The sequence below is a fragment of the Taudactylus pleione genome, unplaced genomic scaffold (assembly GCF_031769625.1).
Source record: "Taudactylus pleione unplaced genomic scaffold, aTauple2 ptg000080l, whole genome shotgun sequence".
Taxonomy (NCBI): Eukaryota; Metazoa; Chordata; class Amphibia; order Anura; family Myobatrachidae; genus Taudactylus; species Taudactylus pleione.
Genome location: NW_028284482.1, coordinates 10,933,112 through 10,958,333, shown reverse-complemented (window position 1 = coordinate 10,958,333; position 25,222 = coordinate 10,933,112). Strand labels below are relative to the sequence as shown.

Genomic DNA, 25,222 nt, shown 5'->3' with positions numbered 1-25,222 from the left:
GTTCCTAAATCATACATATATTTATTTCACTTTAGACAGTCAGCACACACTTTAATTTCCAATAGCTAAAGTGCCTGTCACATAAATGGATAATTGTAGATATGAAGTAGAGCCAGCACTTCCAAATACATCAAAAATAGAAAAGTTTATCAGAATAAGCGTATAAAATGTAATAACATCCATAAAATGCATCACAGTATTAACTGCATCATGGCAGCGAAATAGGGAGGCTTTTCAGTATAAAAATCAGCACAATATAAGGCACAAATTAATTCATAAGAAAACAGTGTACTCATTGTATTCATATCCAAATGCATGCCATCCCAGAAATAGACAGCCCAACGGCTGTTTCGGGGGTTTTTAGTTTTTTTTTTACTTTCGAGGACTGAAGAACACGTAACAGGTTTAAAGTTCCAGGAAGTGGTTTCCGTCATATAGCATATAAATTTAAAGCGGCAATTTTTTTAAGGTAAACCCTGGTTTTGCCTTAAAACAAATTGCAACTTTAAATATAGCAGCTACATTCATGCCAGTTCCAGGAACTCAGGGCCTGATTCAGAGCCGGACGCTCTGACCAGAGCGCTCGCTCTGAATCAGGGCCCTCCTACATGAAAATGGAGCGGCCTCTTGGATGCTCACATAGCTGTGGGTGACCACCCACAGCTATAGCGAGCGTCCATGATGATGGTCGCGATGGTCAAGACCATCGCGACCATCGGGCTTGCGACAGAGACCCTGCGGTAGGGTCTCGCTGCCACAAGCCCTGGAGTGATTTTGGCTCTATCAGAGCCAAAATCACTCCCACTGACATCACTACTGATGTCAGTGGGGCCGGCTTCAGACGGTAGGCGTTACCATGGGAACGCCTCCGTCTGGCAGCAACGCCCCCGGCACGCCCACCAAAGGGGGCGTGCTGTCAATCAACATCGACAGCACGCCCCCTTTGGTGCGAGGCCCGGAGCGACGGAGAGCCCGTCGCTAGCCGGGACTCGCGCATGCGCACGACGGAGATCCCTCCGTCGTGCACATGCGCAGTAGGGCACCATCGACCCACTTGCGAGCGTCCTGCGCTCGTGAGCGGGTCTGAATCAGGCCCTCAGAACCTATTACAGATACTGTAGTGGTCTCTAAACTTTTGTACGACCACTGAACTGGGCTGCTTGTCATCTTGTGATGTCTTACTGGAAAGTTCCCCCCCTGCATGGAATAGTATCTGTGTGAACACTCTTGTTTTATATTTAATCCCAAAACATGGCAATAAATAGTTCTGTTATTTAGTTCTGCAGTTTAATTACATACCTGATCTAACTCAGAGAATTCAATCCTCTCCTCCTGATTGCAGCTACGGCCGATGGGTGAGATGTTCAACATTCCGTTGCGAAATTCAATGAATGTTCCCCTGCAGATACACAATAATGGTGGTAAGCCATAAATCATTGACAATGAGCAATTCTATGCAGAACATTATGACGAATAACAGCTTCCCCAGACTGTAAGAATAGCGCAAATTAACAATGCCTTATTTGTGGTGGTACACAGGGGTACGCAGTACCGGCAACTTTTATTTTTTTGTCTACTTTTTAAATTCTAATTATCAGTTCGACAAAGAAGAAATCAGTGAAATCATTGCAGAAATGAATAAAATAATCATCTGTATACTTATCCTGAGTATGGAAGCTACTATAAATCATATCAACTTTATGTGAGTGTCTGCACCTTCTTTCATCAAAAAAAGCACTGTAAATTAGTGAGCAATATACAATAACGTATCGTACTCGTGCTTACACAGCAATAGATAAAAAGACTGACAATAATTTGTATATGTATGCCGACCAAAATATTGTGTCAGGATTCATTATGTCCCATTTAACCATCTCCATTAAATGACCATTGCCTCTGTATGAAATTTCTGCTTGAGAATCAGGGGGCAGATATAGCGATGCATGCAAGTAGGCCGCAATTGCGCAGGCATTGTGTGCTTAGAGCTAAGGGCTTGATTCAGAGATGGACGCAATGTCAATGTTGGAGCGATTGTTTGCCAATGCTTACGCTTTTCTATGTAAGCGGCGGATGTGAGAAACGCCCGAGGTGGGCGTCTCTGCTCATAAGTAATTTGCATATTTTCACGAGTTTGCTGTGTACGGAATCATGGGCGCAACAAGATTTGCGTCCATCTCTGAATCAGCCCCTAAATGAGGATATTTACCCATATGCAGAACCCTTATCTATACACTTGGTTTCATAGCAGTTATCATTATAAGTGTGCACTTGTACCAGCCCTATACTTGGTTCTCTAGATGAGTCTGAAAACAAATAAATCTCTGCATAGCCTGTAATCTGTCTATCTGTCATCTACATGCCCTGAATAAACTTAGCCTACAGTATGTATAACCGCCTCACTACCACAAAGTTACATCACTGCGTCTGTAAGTGGAGATGCAGCTGATTTGCGTACATTTATGAATCCCCTGTAGAAGCTTGCGTTAAGCTAGGAACATGCCAGATAATGACGCACATCGGATTGTGTACAATTCTGCATCAGCCCCTCAATGGGAGGTGAGTATATCAAAAAGAGTTTTATTATGCAGTTTTAAAACTGCCTTGAATAAGAGGCGCATTTGAGACACAGACTGCATTAATTATTAATCTGTGGTTCACATAAAATTGAAGCCAATGTGTGGACATTTTAAAAGATGACTTACAGTGGCATTGGGGTTTGTAGCAAACGACAAAAATGTAAATTGAACAGCATGCAAAACATTATTTCTCATTGTGATGTACACAGTTTTGTCTACATGCACAATTATTGACACTTAAACGGTGTGTCCCATAGGTCTGGTGCAAGTTTATTTGTTGATGATATCTTTCCCATATGTGCTCTATATGCAGTAATTCATGTTGTAAATATCATTTGTGTCTGACTTTTACAGCTGCATTTTAGTGATCAACTGTAAATGAGGCACTTTGTATAGGCATCATAAAAAGACACGTAGAGTATTTCACCAAGCTCGCCAATGAGGACCAAGTCTATATAAAGTGTGTGGTCTTATAATCCACCACTTCATACATTGCACCCTTTCTATGAATCCTAGGTCACAATTATTTTTTCTAAATGAGTGTATGATTTGGAATCTTTTCTCAAACAACCCTTGTCAGTGGAAAGATAAAGTTAAACATATATTTGATGTGCAAATATTCAGTTTCTGTTGAATATATTTGTGCATTATGCACAGTGCGAACCACAATCAGTACAATATCTTTACAATAGAGGAAGTGGGCTCTCCATCACCACCTGTGGGAAAGGTGGTAAAAATGCTGAATTTGTGTTATTAAGAAGTTTGGCAGCCAGTCACATAACAATGGCCTAATTATTGTGTAAGCAGGAAGCAGCATATTTACCCAACTGTGGTAATGAGAATAAGAGAAGCAAAAAATAATCTTTGGTGAATTGTGTGTCATATGATATTACCAATGCATGTAATGGTCCGGGCAGGTTAGAGGATGAATCTAATAGCACTTCTGTGAATATCCTGATGTGGGTTTCAAATCTTCATTTAGATGCTAACTAATTTTCCTAGGCTTCAAGAAAATATTCCTTGCAATACAGTAATACACAGGTTCTCAAACTTGGTCCTCAGGACCCCAAACAGTGCATGTTTTCCAGGTCTCCTCACAGAATTACAAGTGAGATATTAGCTTCACCTGTGGATCTTTTAAAATGTGCCAGTGAGTAATGATTACACCTGTGCACCTGCTGGGTGACCTGCAAAATGTGACCTGTGTGGGGTCCTGAGGACCGAGTTTGAGAACCACTGCGAGTAATATATTGAAAAGTATTCAGCCTTTTAAGCCTTTAGCTTTCAAATATTTTTTTTTAATATTTCCTATGATAATGTTTATTATACCTAGTATCAGTATCTATATTTCCCAATTTCAGCTAATTTCTTGCTTTTTCAGAAAATGTAGCCTTGAACATATTGTGCCCTGGTTTCAGAAGACTGGCAAGAATGTGCAAGCTGTCACTTACCGTTTCTTTGGCAGCTTGAGCCTAGCAATATAACGCAGGCAGAAGTTAATGAGATCTTGAAGCAGTTCCTCCCCCAGGTGATTTTGGATGGCCTTGGAAAACAAGTCACATGTCAATGTGTTGGATACTCCGGACAAAACATTTGTTACTTCTCAAATGTGTATTTGTGTTTAACTAGTCAGACAATTCTAAAGGCTTCTCATGATAAAACGTTAGTGGGTGATCATCATGCAAATTACCATAGAAATGATAAAAATTATAATAAATATCAGTTCAAACATAGAACAAAAAAATTACAAAGCATTTTCCCACAGTTAAAGTCACTGAGATCAGATTTATTCCCCAATCTGTCATTGGGTTTAAACAACTGAGCCTCTTTATGGCATGTTCTAATTGTTTGAGCTGCTGCCACATGTTGGCTGATTAGATAATTGGATTTACAAGTAGGTGCACAGGTTTACCTAAACAAGTGGACACTGAGGGTCTAATTCTGAGTTGGATGCAATTCCGGGTGTCCTTTTATCTTTTACTGTAGTAAAGCCCCTCCCTCGTGTACATCCATGTGACCAAAAGGGGCAAGAACTGAGAGATTCATAGCGCCAGTGATTTACTTGTTTGCTGTATGGATCTGTGTAGTTGACTGAAGGATACTCATTTGCCTGACAATACTGAATATTACAAAATTGTTACACCTGCAATGTTATTTGTGCAATGTTATTGATGCCCTGCTGATCTTTTACTTTAATCCCCGGCATGACCATCAATATGGATGCACACAAGTGTATATTGGGGTGTAGCAGGGGTTAAAGTGGGCAGGAACGGGGTGGAATTGAGTTCCGTCACCTCTAATCGTAGTCGGAACTAGTTCCACCTCCGCCATGTCCCTGCATAGAAGTCCCACAGACAGAGAGCCACTCTGTCTGAGGGCCGCCGTTTCCAACTCCTTCTCCGGCTCCATATTCCTCATCCTCTGCCCACGGCCTGCCCCACCTGTCACTCACTTTGTGGGCCTGCATCCTGACGGCCCCTTTTGCGGCACAGCATATGTAACGTAATGCCGTCGCTGCCGCTGCATAGTGCACTGAGGAGCTGCGAAGAGGAGCAAGGGCCAGGGCAGGCATGAAAGTGAGCAGCTGCTAGCGGGACATGGGGGGGAGGGGGGATAAGCTGCAGGTGGGAGAGGAGACACAGGGGCAGGGACAAGCTGCTAGAGAGACACTAGGGGGATAAGCCGCTGGTGGGAGAGTAGATACAGGGGAAGGGAGCTGCTGGTGAGGGACACAGGGGCAGGGAGCTGCTGGAAGGACACAAAGGGATAAGCTGGAGAGACATAGGGGGATGTGTTGGAGTGAAGACATGGGAATGGTGCTGGTGAGATGCAGGAGGGGCTGCTTATGAAACACAGGAAGATGGTGCTGAAGAGACGGTGGGGGGATTGGAATTGGAGAGACGTAGAGGGGATGAAGCAGGTGAGATGCAGGGGGGATGGTGCTGATGAGTAGCAAGGGGGGTGGCACTGTAGAGATGTAGGGGGATGACGTTGGAGAGAGGTAGGAGGATGCTGTCCAGTGTCAGAGTTACACTGATGATGTAGAACATTTTTTTTTTTAATTTTTACATAACATTGTAGACTCAGTTGATGTCAGGATTGCTAAAAAAGCATCTAAAATGTATTTCACACTGTCATAGCTCCCAAACCTTCTGTTCCTATACACAACAGTGTATGTGTGCATGTGTGTGTAAATAACAGTTTTCACAGTTGTTCTGGCCTCTCAGAGTAGCTCCCCCTAGCGTGGGAGGGGAGGTGGAGTAGACGGAGGGGGAGAAGAGTTCCACCACCTCTCCAGGACCACTTTAAGCCCTGGGGTATAGTATATTTTATCGACATTCATAATGGTCATACAGTAATGTGCTCTTGCAGCAGGTCGTCATTGACCTGGTTGACATTCATCATGTCTACACAAGTTAAATGTGAACATGATTAGAATGTCAGCAAAATATGCCTGGTGGTCTAGCGGTGACTTACCGGGTCTGGCGTCTTCATCGATGACTTCCGGGTTCCATCGGTCATCTGACGATGACTTCCGGCGCATACTGCTGCAGTTGTGGTGGTGAGTAGCCTAACCCTCCCCATAGTGACTAACCCTAACCTCCCCTCTCGTAGCCTAACCCTAATCTGACGATCTTTTCAGAATGTTGGCTTTTCACATATCAACATTACGCACACACTGACATGTTTAATGTTGACATAATGATGGTGACATTTTTACTAAATCCCGTAAATTGTGATCACATACATTAGTATAGTGGCCATATAGACTCTTCTAGCATCGATCATATAACTATATCACAGCAGGCCAATTAATATAGCTGTATTTACTAGGGTTAATTGACCACTGCACAATATATGCAAATGCAGCACAAACAGGACCGGCAAATAGGTCATTAATAGAAGCATGTGTACTAAGCTATTACCAGCCACCAGTTTATAATTTATGGCCGACTTATTAAATACACAGTAGCATTTACACGCGTTAATTTGACAGTTAACAGCCACAGAGGGACTGACACTGACTGTAGGGGGTGCAACCACCACAGGGCCAGGAGATGAGAGATTGCCTGCAATAAACAAGTGAGCTCTTATATATCCCACCTCCTTGTACAATCACAGGGCTAAACTTCATCTTTGTTCTACTTTGATATTGTTACATTTAACAAGACATAGTTGTGACCAATAACACTGTGATTTTAATAGAAAGCGATTTAAGTAAGGGCTTACTTTTGTTTGTATAGTAATCAGATATAAAGGGTCCTGTTGAACACCACATAAATGAAGTTCCAGGAATTCTCTCTCATACTATTTTGTTATATAACATATATTGGTTACGATGCACAGAACACAAGTCAGTTTTACAGAAGTATATACTCCAGAGGAGCATACACAGTTACAGGCGAAGTAGTTGTACACAATACACAACTCACATCCCCACTTGCAGCTGAAGGTGCAGAACTAGGTGGTAATGGGCATTCTTATGTAGGCTCAGTTCAGAGAAGGTCTGGATGGAATTACCTGCTATGCACTATTTCATACATACATTTGGCCTGATTCAGAGTTGTACGCTTTTACCACTGCAGCTGCGATCCCGTATACAGCTAGCTGCTGTGCGAAAATATACAAATGTCTAAGCCACCAGGATATGTATTGAGACTCCCACCGGCGTCTGTACAAATCCAGTATCTGCATACAAAGACGCAGCATTGATGACGCAGTACGCGTTGAATGATGGCGTCTATGCCCCCAGACTTGCCCACATCCATCACACCACACCCCTCCTGAAGTGCACCTGGCTGCCCTCTCCCGGAGGGGGTAGCCAAAAAGTCGACAAGTATGAGCCCATTGGGCAGAGGTTGGTACATAGGCCAGGCTGCAGCGTTAATTTTACTTGTGATATCTCCTGCACTAGGCTATTGTTACATACCCCCAATACTTAAAATAATGTGGAGACTGCAGTTTCCCCATAATTCGAGTAAAAAGGAGCCTAATGACCTTAATAAATAGGTCTCTAATGCTTCAGGGCTAAAGAGTGTTACGTGACGATAGATTATTAACACCTTCTAAAGAGGACAAGTGGAGGATTAATATTCTAGCAATCATATTATAGTATGTAATCAGGGGTGTTTTAAGAGAGAAGGGCGCCCGTGTGCAGTCTCCATTTGGCCCCCTCCTCTCTGGCAGCGCATTAGATTCTGGCTTAATGCCAGAATCTACAGCGCATCCGCAGGTCCCCAGGAAAATTGGGCCTGCCCCTTATGCCCGGGGACATACGCAATTTTTGATGCTCTGCAGCGCCGGCCCAGCACTGCAGATTCAGGTGGGGTTCCCAAGTATGCGGCAGGTGTTTTAAAGAATGCGAATGATAGCAGCAGGTGCATTTTTTTAAGAATTTTCAAAATGCACCTTAGGGACTTAAAAATAGGCTTGCACCCACTTTCATGTACCCCAAATTTGATGCACCTAGTTTTTTTTGTGCTCTTCGTTATGTTAAAAGCGCTACTAAAGGGTAGGAAGAATATTCTTTGTGGTGTCAGCAACCTACGCGTTTCAGGCACTTCTGCCCTTTATCACGCACACCAGCGGAAGAATTATACTCGTACAAGCACAGAGGGTACCAGCCAGCCGCAGAGAAGACCAGCACACGGAAGGTAGGCAGAGACAGGGCTAACTAGTTAGTTCTACCTGCAGCCACCCGGTCATTACTTTGCTACTGGCAACATTGGAATCCACAGATAACGCATTCAAAAGACTTTTTAACTGTGCAAAAGAGCTTTATAAACATTCACTAATTACCCCTCTTTTTACAGGAATCGCGCCACAAACATACTTAGTTTTATTAATCACAAGCGCTCCTTTTTATCTACTACTTACATTGTTTCTACTGTAAAGTGAGCTGCTACATTGTATATAATTTGTTTCAGTAGCGCAGCAGTACACATATTTTCACCAAAATAATAATTCAGTTACAACACAACTCATTATATGAAACTTTTATACCAAACTGAAGGCTAATACACACTTAACGATATGCTCCATGAGCGATATCGTTAAGTGTTAGCCCTTGAACTCCTGGGCTCAATGTCATTAACGATATTGTTTAGTGACGTCATCCTGCCACATCCCCTAACTTGCAGAATCTGACGATATTGTCAGATTGTCCTGCAAGTTCAGGTGATGGCAGACATCGTTAATGATCCACATGATCACGCATCGTTAACGATATCGTGCATACACACTGGACTATATTGAACGCTATGAACGATAATGATATCGTTATAGTCCATATCGTTCACTTTATAGTCTAGTGTGTATGAGCCTTAAGCTTAATAGACAAAACATGTTTTTGAGTCTTACTTGTCTTGAAAGCAGCTGGCCATCCTTGTACTGAACAGTCCCATTCTCAGCAAACACATAATCAAACTTTTGAACCACTACATGAGGAGACAGAAAAGACAGATCCAGTGATCAGCATTGTAGATCAAGACCTTATCTGTAATATGCAAATAACAGTTGGAATTGCACTAAAAACCCAGACAACAATCTTGTTTGTATTAGTTAAAATAAGATCTATTGCTGTATTGCTATTGTAGAAGAAGAGTTGGAACTTGCACAAAATTAAGGCATACCGCATTCTATTCTACCACATGTATAGGAAGAACTAATCTGAGCATATGTACAGTATTCCATGGCAACCGGTAAGTTACGAAGCTATACTCTCAGCACTCTCCCTACTTTGCGGGTTCATTTTATGGAAATTAAAAGATGGTATCCACTTATAGATATACAAACGAGAGCACCATTGCGACATTGCAGTCGTGCTCTCGTTTGTATATCTAGTGATGTGCCTAGACTGAACGTTCACACGTTCAGTCCAGGCACATCCCTCATCCCCGCACATGCTGAACCTGACGAGATCGTCAGGTTGACCAGCATGTACAGGTGATGTCGGATGTCGGAAGCGACCAGTGGGCACGTGCATCGCTGGTCGCTTCTGACCAAAACATGCTCGATGCATGCACGATTTGCAAGCGATTGCATGATAACGACGTCGTTATCGTGCAATCGCTTGGTTAAATCGCTAAGTGGATACCCCCCTTTAGGAAAAAAAAAATAAATCAAAATTACAGACTTAAAATACAGAGGCATCTCCATTGCTGAGCTTATACTGTAAGTTTACACTGACTTTGATTTACCTCATGGAGGACCTGGAGAGATAATCACATCTTTTTAGATTGGCAAATATCAGCACTAAGGGGTAAATTTATTAAAGTGAGAGTTTTTAGAATTGGAGATGTTGCCCATAGCAACCAATCAGATTCTAGTTAATATCTTCTAGAAGGTGCTAGTTAAATGTTAAGTAATATCTGATTGGTTGCTATGGGCAACATCACCACTTCTAAAAACTCTCATTTTAGTACATGTACCCCTAAAAGGGAATATTCCCTATTCATAGGTATACCTGATTTTTACTTTATTTTCTGCACATGATCAGTAAAGTTTAATTCCACTGGTCATTCAGTCACAAAATAATGCTGAACTTATAAATACATGAAATTACCATAGCAATCTTGTACACTATACATTGGACTATTATTTAATACCAAATACCAGGCAAAGGTCCGATGCTACCATTAAGCAAATTTAGGCAGCAGCTTAGGGGCGCTGGCCACTGGAGGGCGCCTCTGAGTCCACAAAAAAATAAAATAATGAATGGCATAATTAACGGCTGAGTGACATATAATATTGTGCCACAGCTGAGTGGTATATTATGAATTGGCAGTAGTGTTATGAGGTACATTATGATTTTGACGCTCTCCTCTGTGGCATATTCTATATAGTATATTATGAATTTGGGACACTGCTGTGTGGCATATTATAAACTGGAGAGACTGATGAGTGGCATGTTATGAAATGGATGGAGCAGGGACGGTTGGTCAAATCTTACCTAGGGCGCACAGAAACCACAATTATTTGTGGTCCAGAGAATATCTCATGTGACTTCACTTGGAAATAAATGGTGTTTTTTTTTGTTTTTGCCTCAGTCACATCTCTATATATTTTTTTTTAAATGTTAGACAATTTCAAGGTATTTAACATTAATGATTGTAACCAATTACTAATGTTGTTCATCTGCAGTTCCCATATGAAAATAGCGAACATGTAATGAGACCTATAATAAATAATAACAACAATAGTTACAATGGAATGGCCCTAAAACACATGGACATACATTTTGCATTAAAAAAAAAATCTGTATGGTTACATTTATTGATGCCGGATTCCTTGGCACTGCCCTGCACGAGGTTGGCACAGGTGCTATGAAACCCCATTTGCTGGATGAAGAATGTTTTTCTCATTGCTGGTGAGGTGCCTCTGCAGTGCAACACCCACCAGGTTCCGCCAGCCCTGCTGATATACATGTTCAGTGATACTTTCCTAACATAGCAGAGGTCACATTAGTGTAGCTCAGGGTCCCAGTGGACAATCAATAAACATTAAACAAACCCTTTTTTGTAGAGTTTATAAGGATTATTTTGATTATCATTGTTCTTAGTACTCAGTGTGTGCATCGGTATTCCTTGTCTGCTACATTGTATTACAAGTCTCAGCATGGTAGCACCTCTTATTATGTTTAAAATGAGAGTGTTCAGTCCAAGCTCCCTCCCCCTTCCCATTAAACAAACCCTCCCAGGTGTGTGGCACTCATGGCTTCCTAAATATAAAGAATCATGTGTAAATGATGTACTACACTAAAAATAATCCAAGTATGTGATCTCAAAGCAACATATCTGGAACTGTCCACAAGCAGGAAGACTAATTTATTCAGACTCAGGACTGACTGAATATGTGGTCACATTGGCCAAAGAGCAAGATCACATGGTGCTCAATTAGAGTGTTCATCCCATGACAGCTGACACCTACTGATTGAGGCCATTGGGCAACTGCATTTCCCACAATACCTCATTAAAATATTCTTTTAGGCACTAACATGGAAATAATGACTGGAGAATTTGGTTGAGACCATCCTGTAAGAAATAAGCTGTGATGTTTAGGTTACCTTGATCTCCATCTCCAAGCTGCTCTGCAATCTTTGAGTAATCTGAGCCTCCCACCACTCCAATCTTTACCCTCTGCCGGAGCTTCTGTAAAAACAAGTCCACTTCTGGGTCCACTTTCTGTGTGAGAGAGAAGACAGGAAGATTGGAAAGGGTGCACAAATGTATTGATAATGAACATACCCAATTAACAAAAGATGATTTTGCATTTGAACCTACAATCTAGAGTGAAATTAGTTGCCACACAGGCTTTTCTCTTGATTATCTTTAATGTACTGTGAAATGCTATGACTGTAACCTCTGATTTGTACCCTGTAAGTAATCTCACCCTTCAATCTACAAAACACATATGCCATTCCATAGTGCACAACAACTGTAGCCCCCAAGCTCTGCAAAGGTCTACAAACCATCCAGACCATATTATCCTATAATACCCCATTAGCACCTAGAGAATCCCATCCCTGACAAGTATATAATACTGTTGCTTCTAAAGATGTCTGTGTGAGTAGGAGATTTAATGGAGTTTCATCATCTGATCTTAATCAGTTCTGCCCGTCCACACATGGGGCCTGATTCTGAGATGGGAGCAGAGCAATATGTTTGCACTGATACTTAGATATGAGTTTGCCTATCTCATATCTCATTATCTCTCATATTTTATATCTGTCTCACCTGGTTTTGTCAAAGTGCAAAGTTACTTGCACTTTTTTTGCTTGGCTCTGCTCCCAACTCAAAATCATCCCCATAGTGAATGATCACTTCCCTCAAGTATCACTGTTTCCTGAATTTGAAAGCAAACTGTTGTTTCTGGGGGACTTAGGGGTCTAGGTACTAAGGGCCTTGGAGAGACAGAAAGTGGATGGATAAAAAGCACCACCCAATCTGCTCCTAAATGTCACTTTACAGGCTGAGCTTGAAATATAACAGTTAGGAGCGGATTGGTTGGTACTTTGGGCCTGATTCAGAGCCGGACGCTCTGAATCAGGGCCCTCCTCCATTAAAATGGAGCGTCCTCCTGGACGCTCGTATAGCTGTGGGTCACCACCCACAGCATATACGAGCGTCCAAAAAGATCTTCATGATGATCTTGACCATCGCGACCATCGGACTTGCGACGGAGACCCTGCGGTAGGGTCTCCCTGCCACAAGCCCTGGAGTGATTTTGGCTCTATCAGAGCCAAAATCACTCCCACTGACATCACTAGTGATGTCAGTGGGGCCGGCTTCAGACGCTAGGCGTTCCCATGGGAACGCCTCCGTCTGGCAGGCACGCCCCCGGCACGCCCACCAAAGGGGGCGTGCTGTCAATCAACATTGACAGCACGCCCCCTTTGGTGCGAGACCCGGAGCGACTGCTTGGCTGTCGCAGTCCGGGTCTCGCGCATGCGCACGACGGAGCTCCCTCCGTCGTGCGCATGTGCAGTGGGGAACATCGACCCACTTGCGAGCGTACTGCCGCTTGCGAGTGGGTCTGAATGACCCCCTTTATCTCCATCCACTTTATCTCTCTCCAAAGCTTAGTACATCATAGTCCCATTATTTAATCTTTAACAATCCCATAAAGCTGTATTGAAGTGCTGTGCATGGCTTTCAGTGTGCATAGAAGACAAACACAGTAGTGAGCCCTCTTCTATGCAAGTAATTGCATTCTTCCTACCCCTCTATTTGTCATATTGATTACAAAGGGACAAATCGTCTTAGCTAACATGTATCAATCTAGTCTTAAATGAAAGAAATTAGAACTCTCACATTCTTCTCCCCACTCCTAACTACAAAAGGATGATGGGGAGGATCACAGGGAAGGAGCCAAAAGCAGAACTCAACATGTCTGGGCCCTATAGCAAAGTTTGGGGAGGGGAGGGAGAGGGTAGCTAAGCTGGTCATCCACTCCAGATGCCCCTTCTGCTCTTCTGAGCATTAGCATTGGTGCATGCAGAGTGACGCCTGTGTGGTGATCATGTCATGTTTACTTGTAAATGTATATCTTATGCACATAAACAAAAAATAACAAAAATAGACATATCCAACTCTAAATGAGACCACGAAGGTTTTTTTTCACATTTGAAACCACTAATCACAAGTAAAAACACATTGGACAAAATGTAATAGCCTGTGAGTTGCAGGCACCAGAATGATTCTGCTGAATCAGCCACTAGATTTAAAACGACAATAACTTAAAAGGCAAAACCAGGTTGAGCTTTTAAATTATTGGTACTTTACATTTAGGAGCTAAATCGCCAAAATTGTGCCATTGCCTGCATTTTGCAGGCACTTGGGCCTTTTTGCAGGCTATTACACTTGGGCCTTTTGCAGGCTATTACACTTGGGCCTTTTGCAGGCTATTACACTTGGGCCTTTTGCAGGCTATTACACTTGGGCCTTTTTACAGGCTATTACACTTGGGCCTTTTGCAGGCTATTACACTTGGGCCTTTTGCAGGCTATTACACTTGGGCCTTTTGCAGGCTATTACACTTGGGCATTGCAGGCACTTGGGCCTTTTTGCAGTCTATTACACATGGGCCTTTTGCAGGTTATTACACTTGGGCCTTTTGCAGGCTATTACACTTGGGCCTTTTGCAGGCTATTACACTTGGGCCTTTTGCAGGCTATTACACTTGGGCCTTATGCAGGCTATTACACTTGGGCATTTTGCAGGCACTTGGGCCTTTTTGCAGTCTATTACACTTGGGCCTTTTGCAGGCTATTACACTTGGGCCTTTTGCAGGCTATTACACTTGGGCCTTTTGCAGGCTATTACACTTGGGCCTTTTGCAGGCTATTACACTTGGGCCTTTTGCAGGCTATTACACTTGGGCAGCTGCGCTTGTTACTAGCATTTAGTGCTGTAGGCTTCCCCAAAGTGTTTACCAATGGCAAATACAATAAAATCGAATACAGTATGCTATAAAAACTGCGATGTAACAAGAATACCAATACAATGTTAGTAAAAGCGTCAGTGGTGACGGTGACACACCAGAAATAAAGGTTTATAGTGTCAGACTGATTTACATGCTGTTTTTTAGAGCTAAACCCATCTTAAGGGGAAACAGTCCTAACTATAATGTTGACAAAGTGATCACAGTATTTAACAGTGACATGTTCAGAGAGTACTGAAAAATAGGAAAATCAGCAAATAACAAAGAAACAAAACTGTACGATAGGGAACAAAGGTTCATAGGGCAAACATCATATATAGTTTAGTCCATCTATGGAGTTTGTTATTTCTATCTTATCGCGAAACTACACTAATCTTACATATTCTTGTCACCTGTACGATGCTGAACATGTTGTACTAACCAGCTACTTGTGTATGTGTTTTTAATGTGTTGAATAACAGCGTGTCTGTTTCAGGAAGGAATGAGGCACTGGAGCAGATATAGCATTCACCACAAAATGAGCATAATTCACAAGCAAAAATAGTGTACTTACACTTATATGCAGAGCTGGAGATGCATATAGCCCTGTATGGCTAACATACAGTATGTTACATCCCACTTACCACCATTTTCAAAAATAATTTATTTTAGGTGCAACAAACATTTGCTATTAAGTATCAGTACAACTGCTAATTCCTCTGTAATACAGCAGAAACAACACATGTAAAAACATAAAATCTATTCTAAACATACAGACACACAAAATAAAAGCATGTTACAATGAATAATAAGCACCAATAAATGTCACAAACAGTCAATCACAAGCTGTTCCCTCGTGTCCATGACCATCATCATCCGCTGTTGGCATCTGTCTTTATCGACTCCCAAACAATACGGCTTCCATAAGGCATATAGTCATCTTTTTCCCGTATATGCAGTTACACAAACACGCTCTTACTCTACTCAGCCTATACTAGAACGCCTATGTACGGCCTATACAGAGGTAAAACTACACTCGTGTATATGAGTGCACAGGGTTATTTTTCTGTGGGTCTAGCTACTGGGAGTGGAGCTATAGAAAAACAAATATAAATTATATACATGTTTATATAGTATTTAGGAAAGAAGGCTCTCTAAAGGGTCTTTAAAATAAAACATATCTTATGGAAAATACAATTTTGTCCTAGGACATTACATCATTGTTAATGAGAGGTCCAGGAACTGAGACCCCGCTTGTTCCTGCTGAATAATAGCACTGTGTGTGTGCCACCATTGTGCATAGGAAATTCTCACAAAATAGCTTTTTATACTCTCTCTGCATGGAATCGGTTCAAATCCCGAAAGCAGCTGGCCAACATGGCTGAAAATCCCGATCGTACCAAGGTAAGTATTAACTAAACTAACCTCCCCCACCTAACCCTAACCCCCCCTTCCCCGCCGCCTAAACCCAAGTCCTCCGGGGGGGTGCCCAACCCTAAGTCCCCCTGGGGGTGCCTAACCCTAACCCTCCCTTCCCCTAGCCTAACCCTAACCTCCTGGGGGGGGTGCCTAACCCTAACCCCCCCGCGGCTGTCCAGAGCGGCGCCCGGCATCGCTTCGATCGGGATGCCGGCGTCGGTAAAATGACAGGATGAAGCAGTCGGGAAGCCGGCTGTCGGGATTACGTCCGCCGGCTTCCAGAGTGCATACCCTCTGCATCACCCCATTGTGTTTGAGAGCCATGGCCAGCTAAATGTAATGCCTCATTCAGACCTGCATTAAACAAACTCTATACTTGATGCTATTCAATATAAGATCCTGAGGCAGCAGTTCTTTCACTTATTAGCATCAGGAATACATAATATATGTTATTAATGCAGTTTGAGGCAGGGGCAGAACTATGGGAGACAAGAGGCGCCTGCCGCCGGGCTCCACCACTGATGGGGCACCTCCTACATTCCCCACAATATATTCACCGCACTTAGGGCTGTACCTGTAACTATGTACCTGCAGTGTACCGCCCAATACATGACACCTCTTCCCGACACCTGAGAAGCCACCATACACTAGTGGAGAGCTCCGTGTCAGACCATCAGGTGCCGCCTCCGTCTATCTATAGCCTGTCCCTACTCATTGGTGTCGCTGCTCCTCATGTCAGTGTGACACATCCGGTGCCCCCCTCACCCACAACTCTCTGTCTCACTCCTCCCTAGCCGCTTGGACCAGTGCAGCAGTTCCGGCGCATCCCCTCACCAACTCCCCTTCCCACACCTCCCTGGGGTCAGCCCTAGCAGTGGACTTGTGCAGCAGTCCCAGCGCCCCCACACCTATAACTCTCCGTCCCACTCCTCCCTGGTGGCAGCTCTAGCCGCGGGCCTATGCAGCAGAGTGACTGGCCTGAGGATAAGCGCAGCTGCAGATCTTCCAGGAGCTGGATGTCAACAAGGATGCATCGAACGGAGCTGCGGGTAAGAGGGCATGGGAAGCGAGGGCCTGGGGCATCAGCGACTGAGTCTGGGGGGTAGATTTTTGGTGGAGAAACTTCCCAGCATGTGATGCAGTCGGCAGTAGACTGGGCATTTTGTAATTTGTAGTCCCACCACAGTGGCTGTCTTACAGTATGTCGACTTAAACTCAGCCACCACATTAGGTGGTTTCCCCTTTATCAGGGGTATCAGGAGGGCTCCCCACCCTACATCAGGTGGCTTTCACCAGGAGGACTCTGAGCCTCATGCTAATTGCACCATGCAGGTCACTATCTTATCTGTGACTAATGCATGCAGATGAGTCCACATACATCTATCCTCCGTATGTAACATGTGAGCGCAGAGTAACTTGGTAGCGCCAAGCATCTTTTCGTGCAAATTTTTCCCTTCAAATGCATCTTATTCGCACAGCGATGCGAAGAGGATGTACAAGCAGCTTCTGCTTATTAAAATGATCTGTGGCATGCCTATATTCTGTGTGCGACTGCGGGTGAATCTACAGGCAAAATGCTATGTTGCACAGTGTCAATGGCTGTTATGGGTTGGGGCACCAAATTATAACTTGCCTCCGGGCATCTGGGATGAATTTACGCTCCTGGTTTGAGGTGTCTGCCATGTCTTGTTCTCAATAGCCAGGTAATTATCATTCCATACATAGCAGACATACAAGCCTGGAGTCATTATGTAATGGTGCATTTTGTTTCTTTTGTAATGTGTGGATTAGAGGTCCATTGGCCTAATGTACTACATCTCTCAGATGTACTAGTCAGTAATGTCAATTATCATAAATTTAAGGAACATTATTATTAGTTGTATCCACACATCAGTAATCTCAATAATATTAGTCTGTTGTACAAGTTTATTTCCCCAACTTAAATATTATTGACACTTTACATGTGATATTGGGCCTGATTCATTACCGATCGCAACTGCGATTACACACACAATCGGCAGATTGTTGCATTCTACGCATGCACGAACCAGCCACTGCAGTGACCACGCAGACCCATCGCAGAGTGATTGACAGGAAGTGGGACGGGGTGTGGTCGGCGAAATGCAAGTGTGCCAGTGCGTTTGAACGCCATTGCATGGGCGTGCATAATTTATACACTGCGGTGCCATAGGTAAAGTCGGCGTCCTTATGTTGTGCTTCGATGGCATAGTGATCGCAGTGGATTAGCATACTATCACAGTGAGACTGCCCGCATAATCACTATTGCAATCGCAGTTAAGGTGACAGAGCAAAGAGGGAGGGTAGACACAGTGCTAGAATTCAACCACACTGAACTGTAACTAGACTTTTTGATGACCTGTGCTAGAGAGAGAATTGGCGCCCCCGCCCCCCCCCCCATTTTATAAATAGAGACATAAGACAGTGCACCTGAAAAAGGGCCATGGCCTTAATGGAAAGGGCCAGGGAAGAGATAGGGGAGGCCAGGAGATGCTGGGGATAAAAGAAGAGGAAGCTACAAGTGAGAATAATAATAAACAGGAAAATTGACAGGCCCAAACAGCGCCCCCTGCCCTGCGGTGCCCTGAGCCATGGCACTGGCCGCACCACCCTAGCAACCACATATCAGGTTATCCGCTATTGAGCAACAGGTATATTGGTTTATACTTAACACATACAAAAATCAAAACAAGTCAAGCCCTCCACAAAACACCTGTACATTAACCCAAGTATTATCAATCTCTATACTGGCTGGTTACAGGCATTAATATCTTGTTGCACTATGTAATCAAATCAGTGCAACCACTGATTTCTGCTGAGATGTTATTTTGTAAATCAGTGAACACACCTCTGTACTTTATTTATACAGTGGTGTGAAAACATTTTTGCCCCTTCCTAATTGCTTTAATTTTTGCATATTTGTCACACTTAATTGTTTTAGATCTTCAAACAAAAATGAAAATAAGACAAAGACAACCTGAATAAACACAAAATAAATTTTTTAAATAATCATTTAATTTATTGAAGTAAAAAAAGTTATCCAACAGCTATATCAAGCATGTGAAAAATGAATTCCCACACCCTAAACTTATTAACTGGTTGTGCCACCTTTAGCAGCAACAACTGCAACCAAAGGCTTCTGATAACTGGAGATCAGTCTTTTACATCACAGATCAGGCATTCCAGCCACACTGGAATGTTTTCAAGCATGAAGTGCCCATTTAAGGTCCTGAGACAGTGGGGGTCATTCAGACCCGGTCGTTAGCGCCGATGCGCTCGGACCGGGTCGATGGCCACCCACAGAGCATGCGTGAGACCCGCTACGACCGACAGCGCCGGTCGTAGCGGGTCTCGATCCAAAGGGGGCGAGCTATCGATGTTGATTGACAGCTCGCCCCGTTTGGAAGGCGGGCCGGGCGGGTGGCAACCCAAATGGAGGCGTTCCCATGGGAACACCTACCGATTGGGGGAGGCCCCACTGACATCACTAGAGATGTCAGTGGAGATCTTCGGGGTCAGACAGAGTCAGAAGCTCTCCGGGGCTTACGACAAGGGAGACCCTACCCTAGGGTCTCGTCGTAAGCCCCGATGGTCGCGATGGTCTCTGACCATCGCGAACATCACCGGAGCGATCGTTAGAGCTGTGGGTGTTAACCCACAGCCTGACAACCGCAACAGAGGCGGGCGGTCAGGATGCAAGCGGCCGCCCAGTTTCTGAGCCACCGCTTGCATCCTCCGACCGCCTCTGAATGAGGCCCAGTATCTCAATTGGATTTAAGTTAGGACTTTGACAAGGCCTAAACCTTATTTTATCTTCTTTTGAGTCATTCAAGATGTTGTTAACTATGACAAGTCACCCAGGCCCTGAAGTAGCAAAGTATTTCCATACCATCACACTACCACCACCATATAGGACTGTTGGTATGTTGTCAGGGGCGTATTAAGATAGGAGGGGGCTCCGTCCAGGGCCCCCAACTCTCTCACCAGCGGCCGGCGGAGTGCCGCAGCAGTAGACTCTGGGCACTACTAATTTCCCTACTGCGCATGCGCAAAACACTGGGAAAATGGCCGCGGCAGCCATTTTCCAGGTGATTTTTTTATAGCATTGATATCGCAGAGGTGGGACTTTGGAGAGGCAAGTATAAAAAAAATATGGGTGCAGGGTGTGCGGTGTGGGCCCGGCACACCTTGCACCTATTATAGATACACCCCTGTATGTTATTATTATGGAATACAGAGATTGCTTTACACCAGATGTAATGGGACCCATGTCTTCCAAAACGTTACATTTTTAACATTAGCCTTGCAGGGTATCAATGTGTTTTTTTGGCAGATGTGAGAGCCTTTATGTTCCTCTTGGTTATCAGTGGTTTTCATCTTGCAATTCTCCTATGAATACCATATTTGCCCAGTCTTATGGAGGAATAATGAATGCTGAGATTAACTGAAGTGAGTGAGGCCTGCAGGTCCATAGATGTTCATCTGGGTTCTTGTATGAATTCCTGGATGAGTCCTTTCTTGGAGGAAATTTTGGTAGACTGGCCACTCTTGGGGAGATTCACCACTGTTCCAAGTTCTCTCCTTTTGGCGATAATAGCTCTCAATGTGGTTCATTGGGGTGCCAGAGCCTTAGAAATGGCTGTGTAACCCTTTCTAGACGGATATATTTCAATAACTTTCTCTTGATCGCGTCATACTGTGCTGCTTATTGAAACCTTTTAGCAAAACTTCATATTACTGGAAAGGGAATCTGTATGTGATGCCACCCGATCTATTCCCGGCAGACCAAATACCGACACCGGAAGCCCAAACTCTGAAAATCCTGACTAGGGCTGGTAAGTACCCTAACCCTCCCCTGTGTTAGGCACCACTAAGTCTAACCCTCCCGGGCAGGGGGGCCTAACCCTAACCTCCCCCTGGGGGTGCCTAAACCTAACCCTCCCCCCTCGCAGCTAACAGCTAGAAAGCCCCGGCTTACCTTCATTCAGGGTGTCGGGCGTCAGGATTTTGGTGTGGGACTAAAGATAGGAGTCAGGATTTAGACACCTATCTTTAGTCCCTGGTCGAGCTTCCAGCATCGGGATTCAGACGGGCGGCATTCTGGGCGGCGGTATCTTAACCGCATCCCCTGGAAAGGTTCTATTTAAGTGACGTTTCAATTCAACAGGGCTCAGTGGCGGAATTTCATCCCAGACGCCCGGAGGCAAGTTAACATTTAATGCCCCCCATCCCCCGTATTTACAGCCCTAAGTGGGGTGACTATATTATGGGTGATGGAGGAGGTACCCCTTTAGTTCAGGCGCCTCCATTGTCTCCCATACGTCTGTCCCTGACAGGGTCTGCCGTAATCAAGCCTGATTGTGTCCAATCTTAATGAACCCAATTGTCAATTCAACTTGGTTGAATGAGTAACTAAAGGAGCAATAACTATTTCACACAAGTCCAGTTGGTGTTTGATACTTTTTTAATTAAATAAACTAAATGATCATTTAAAAGCTGTATTTTTTGTTTCCGCAGGTTGTCTTATGTTGTTTTATATTTCATTTTGTTTGAAGATCTGAACAACTAAATGTGACAAATATGCAAAAATAGATTAAATCAGGAAGGGGGCAGAAATGTTTATACTCCACTGTAAACACTACACTTCGCATTAAAGTTAGGAAATTACTTAAGAGGAGGTTTTCTTACTAATGACTAATTATATCAAAACATGTGTTACAGTATAAAAACAGATTCATTGTAGACAGTTTTACCAGCCATGCTCTTTATACTAAATTACAATATATAAAAGTAAATATGTTTGAAGATTGCAAATTAGCAGTAAAAAAAAAAAAAAACACTTACATAAAGCGGTTATGCCCTTGTATATTTATGTGTAGTGTTGCTATGAAATGTCGGCATAAATAGAAAAACAACGACATGCGCTAGGTATGTTAGGCTGCACCTTTATAACATAACATGTGGAATAACAAAAATAAGCAAATTAGTAGTCTAAAGGTCAGCTGTTCCAGTAGTAAACAGGTGAGTCAGTTTATCTACTGTAACGTGTAAATTTAAATTTCAATAGTAAAAAAATATAGATCCTGGCTATAAAACTATGTTATTGTCATCAGTGTGATCACCTTTAGAAGTTTATGTATCAAGCAGTGAAAAGCATGGAGTAGTAGACCAGTGGAGAAGTTACCCCTAGCAACCAATTGTTAAGATTGTAGGCCAATGAAGAAATGTAAGGGCATGGGAGTGGGGGACATTGATGTGTGATGAGAGAAGACAGTGATAGAAGCTGCAGACTTACTAGGTGTACATACAATGTTGAGCCAATGAAAGACTACTAACAAAAGCAGAAAGTGCAGGAAAAGGTGACAGGGTAATTTCTCAAAATGTAGGTATTTTGTTTTTCCTTAATTGGTATGGGAGATGTATCGCGCCTTGGAGAGAGAGAGTGGAGAAGTTGTCCATAGCAACCAGGGCCGGACTGGCCTTTGGGCACTTCTGGCAAATGCCAGAAGGGACGATGGCCAAATGGGCTGCTTTGGCTGAGCACAGGCTCACCCGGCAGTACAACCTCCTGGGCGGCGCCTTGCTCAGTAAACAGATTGCACGAATGCGCGGCCGCGTCATGACGCAGTGACGTCATCACGCTGCGTCATGACGTGGCCGCGCATTCCTGAAATCTTCTTACTGAGCAAGGCGAGTACCTTGCCTTGCCGCGACCAGCACAGCCGCACTGAAGAGTCCGGGCGCCGGCTGAGACTGGCCTTCGCGTCCTGCTGCTGGCTGCACTTGTCAGTCTGTCCTCTCTCTGGACGGTGGTTGGGGCCAGGCTGTCCACTCCCATCTGCCGCGCCCGTCCTCCGAACTGGGCACTGACTGGGTAGGATCATGAGGCAAGCGCACAGCAGGGAGATGCGCTGCGTTACGCGAAGAAGGGGAAAGGGGGTGCGAGCAGCATGTGTAAATAATGTCAGTTGTGTGGGGTGCAGTGCAGCCTGCAGCAGGATGTTGGGGCTGGGGGGGGTGCACGCGCAGCATGTGCTATGTCATTTGGGGGGTGTGCAGCATGTGCTATGTCATTTGGGGGGGGTGCAGCGTGTGCTATGTCATTTGGGGGGGTGCAGCCAGCGTCGTAGCTAGACGGCAGTGTGCCCTGTGCAGCACTGCCGCCCCTCTCACTCCCTCACCGCCCCCTCCTCCCACCCCCTGAGCTCTTACCCTAACTTCCGACGGGAGGAGGGAGGGCGGGATCTTCCGTCGATTTTTCAGTGGCGCGCACCACTGCCGGAGGTCTCTATCTGCAGACCTCCAGCACAGAGAAGTGTGTGGCCGGTGCCGCTGGAGGATGGCGCCCGGTGCACATGACCCCTCAGCCCCCCCCTAGTTGCGGCCCTGGTGCAGCGTGCGCTATGTTAGTTGGGGGTGTGCAGCATGTGCTATGTCAGTTGGGGGGTGCGCAGCGTGTGCTATGTCAGTTGGGGGGTGTGCAGCGTGTGCTATGTCAGTTGGGGGGTGTGCAGCGTGTGCTATGTCAGTTGGGGGGTGTGCAGCGTGTGCTATGTCAGTGGGGGGTGTGCAGCGTGTGCTATGTCAGTTGGGGGGTGTACAGCGGCTGACATTCTGTCTTCTTTCGAGACCATGCTCCCTTACTGTGATACCACACCCCCTCACGATGAGGCCACGCCCACTCCACAATATTACCGCTTCTTGGGAGGGGGGGGGGGCGTATTTTGACTGCTCACACTGGGAGCCTCAGACCCTAGAAACTGCCCTGGCTGCGACCAAGTCCCATGGGATTGGGGTCAGTGGGAAGGAATCTGGGGCAGCGCTATGCAGACAGTCTGCTGCCTGGGAAGCGGAGCCGCACAAGGAGTACATGCCATTCAGAGGAGCCGCACTTCCGGGTTTCAGCTACAGGACAGCAGGATGCTGCTTCACGGGGGGCTGCATATGGTGAGTAGGTAAAACCTCTGCACACCAAAACTACATCAGGTATCTCTGCCATCTCCGCCATTAATTTCCTTCTGTCTCTCTCTCATCTCACCTTATTCCTCCTCCTCTTATTCTCTCTTCTATCTTCGCTGATTTCTTCTCTCTCTTTTTTTTGTTTCCCCCTATTCCCTTCTCATCTCCCCCTAATCCTAAACTCTGCTGCCTGCCCTTATTCCTCCTGTCTCAATTCTCCCCCTATTCCTACCCTCTATCTCCCATCTCCCCCTATTCCTCCTCTCTCGCCCAGCTCCCCCTCTTTCTCCCATGGGCTCAATTCAATTCTGCGTGTTGTTAGGTTGGAGAATGCCCTTCTCCTGTGCCTCCCGCCTTAAACAAGGTATTTAGTCGCGAGAACGGGCATTCTCTGACTAAACTTCCCGGCACAATGCTGTTTCTGCCGCGCTAAGGGCAGAAAACAGCATTGCGCCTGGACTTTTGTTGGATTTTTGCTTGCATCCCAGGAGGGACGCGAGAAGAAATCCCTAGTCAGGCTTAGTAGCGCAACGGATTAAATAGCTCCGGGAGCTCATTTCCAGTGCTATTGAATTTGCGTTGAATTGAATCGAGCCCAATGTCTCTCCTGGCTCCCCCTATTCCTTCTCTCTCTTTTCCAGGTTCCTCTCTTTCTCCTATGTATGCCCCTCCCGTCTCCCTCTCCTATCTCTGACTCCCTCTCCTATCTCTGTACCCCTCTCCTATCTATCTCCCTCTCCCCCTCTAGTATCTCTGTCTCCCCCTCCCTTCTCCGTCTCCCCCCTTCCGTCTCTGTCTACCCCCTTCCGTCTGTTTCCCCCCTTCCGTCTCCCCCTTCCTCTCCCATCTCTGTCTCCCCCTTTCCCTCTCTCCCTCTCTACCGTCTCCCCCTCTCCCCCTCCATCTCTCCCGTCTCCCCCTATTCCTCTTCTCTCTCCCAGCTTCCCCTTTCTTCTATGTCTCCCCCTATTCCTCTTCTCTCTCCCAGCTTCCCCTTTCTTCTATGTCTCCCCCTATTCCTCTTCTCTCTCCCAGCTTCCCCTTTCTTCTATGTCTCTCTCATCTCCCCCTATTCCTCTTCTCTCTCCCAGCTTCCCCTTTCTTCTATGTCTCTCTCATCTCCCCCTATTCCTCTTCTCTCTCCCAGCTTCCCCTTTCTTCTATGTCTCTCTCATCTCCCCCTATTCCTCTTCTCTCTCACAGCTTCCCCTTTCTTCTATGTCTCCCCCTATTCTTCTTCTCTCTCCCAGCTTCCCCTTTCTTCTATGTCTCCCCCTAATCCTCTTCTCTCTCCCAGCTTCCCCTTTCTTCTGTCTCTCTCATCTCCCCCT

General features: G+C 44.9%; 1 protein-coding gene across 2 annotated transcripts in view; it reads right to left on the bottom strand.

Annotated features, from left to right (window-relative positions):
- PMM1 (phosphomannomutase 1) overlaps positions 1–25,222 on the bottom strand; it is a 64,205-nt gene that overhangs the window by 31,538 nt on the left and 7,445 nt on the right. For both annotated transcript variants that reach the window (XM_088468068.1, XM_088468067.1), the window contains exons 2-5: positions 11,641–11,758; positions 8,937–9,013; positions 4,028–4,119; positions 1,300–1,399 (exon numbers count right to left, since the gene is read on the bottom strand). In XM_088468068.1, the coding sequence (XP_088324194.1) occupies positions 1,300–1,399; positions 4,028–4,119; positions 8,937–9,013; positions 11,641–11,758 (387 nt within the window). The remainder of the gene's footprint in view (positions 1–1,299; positions 1,400–4,027; positions 4,120–8,936; positions 9,014–11,640; positions 11,759–25,222) is intronic.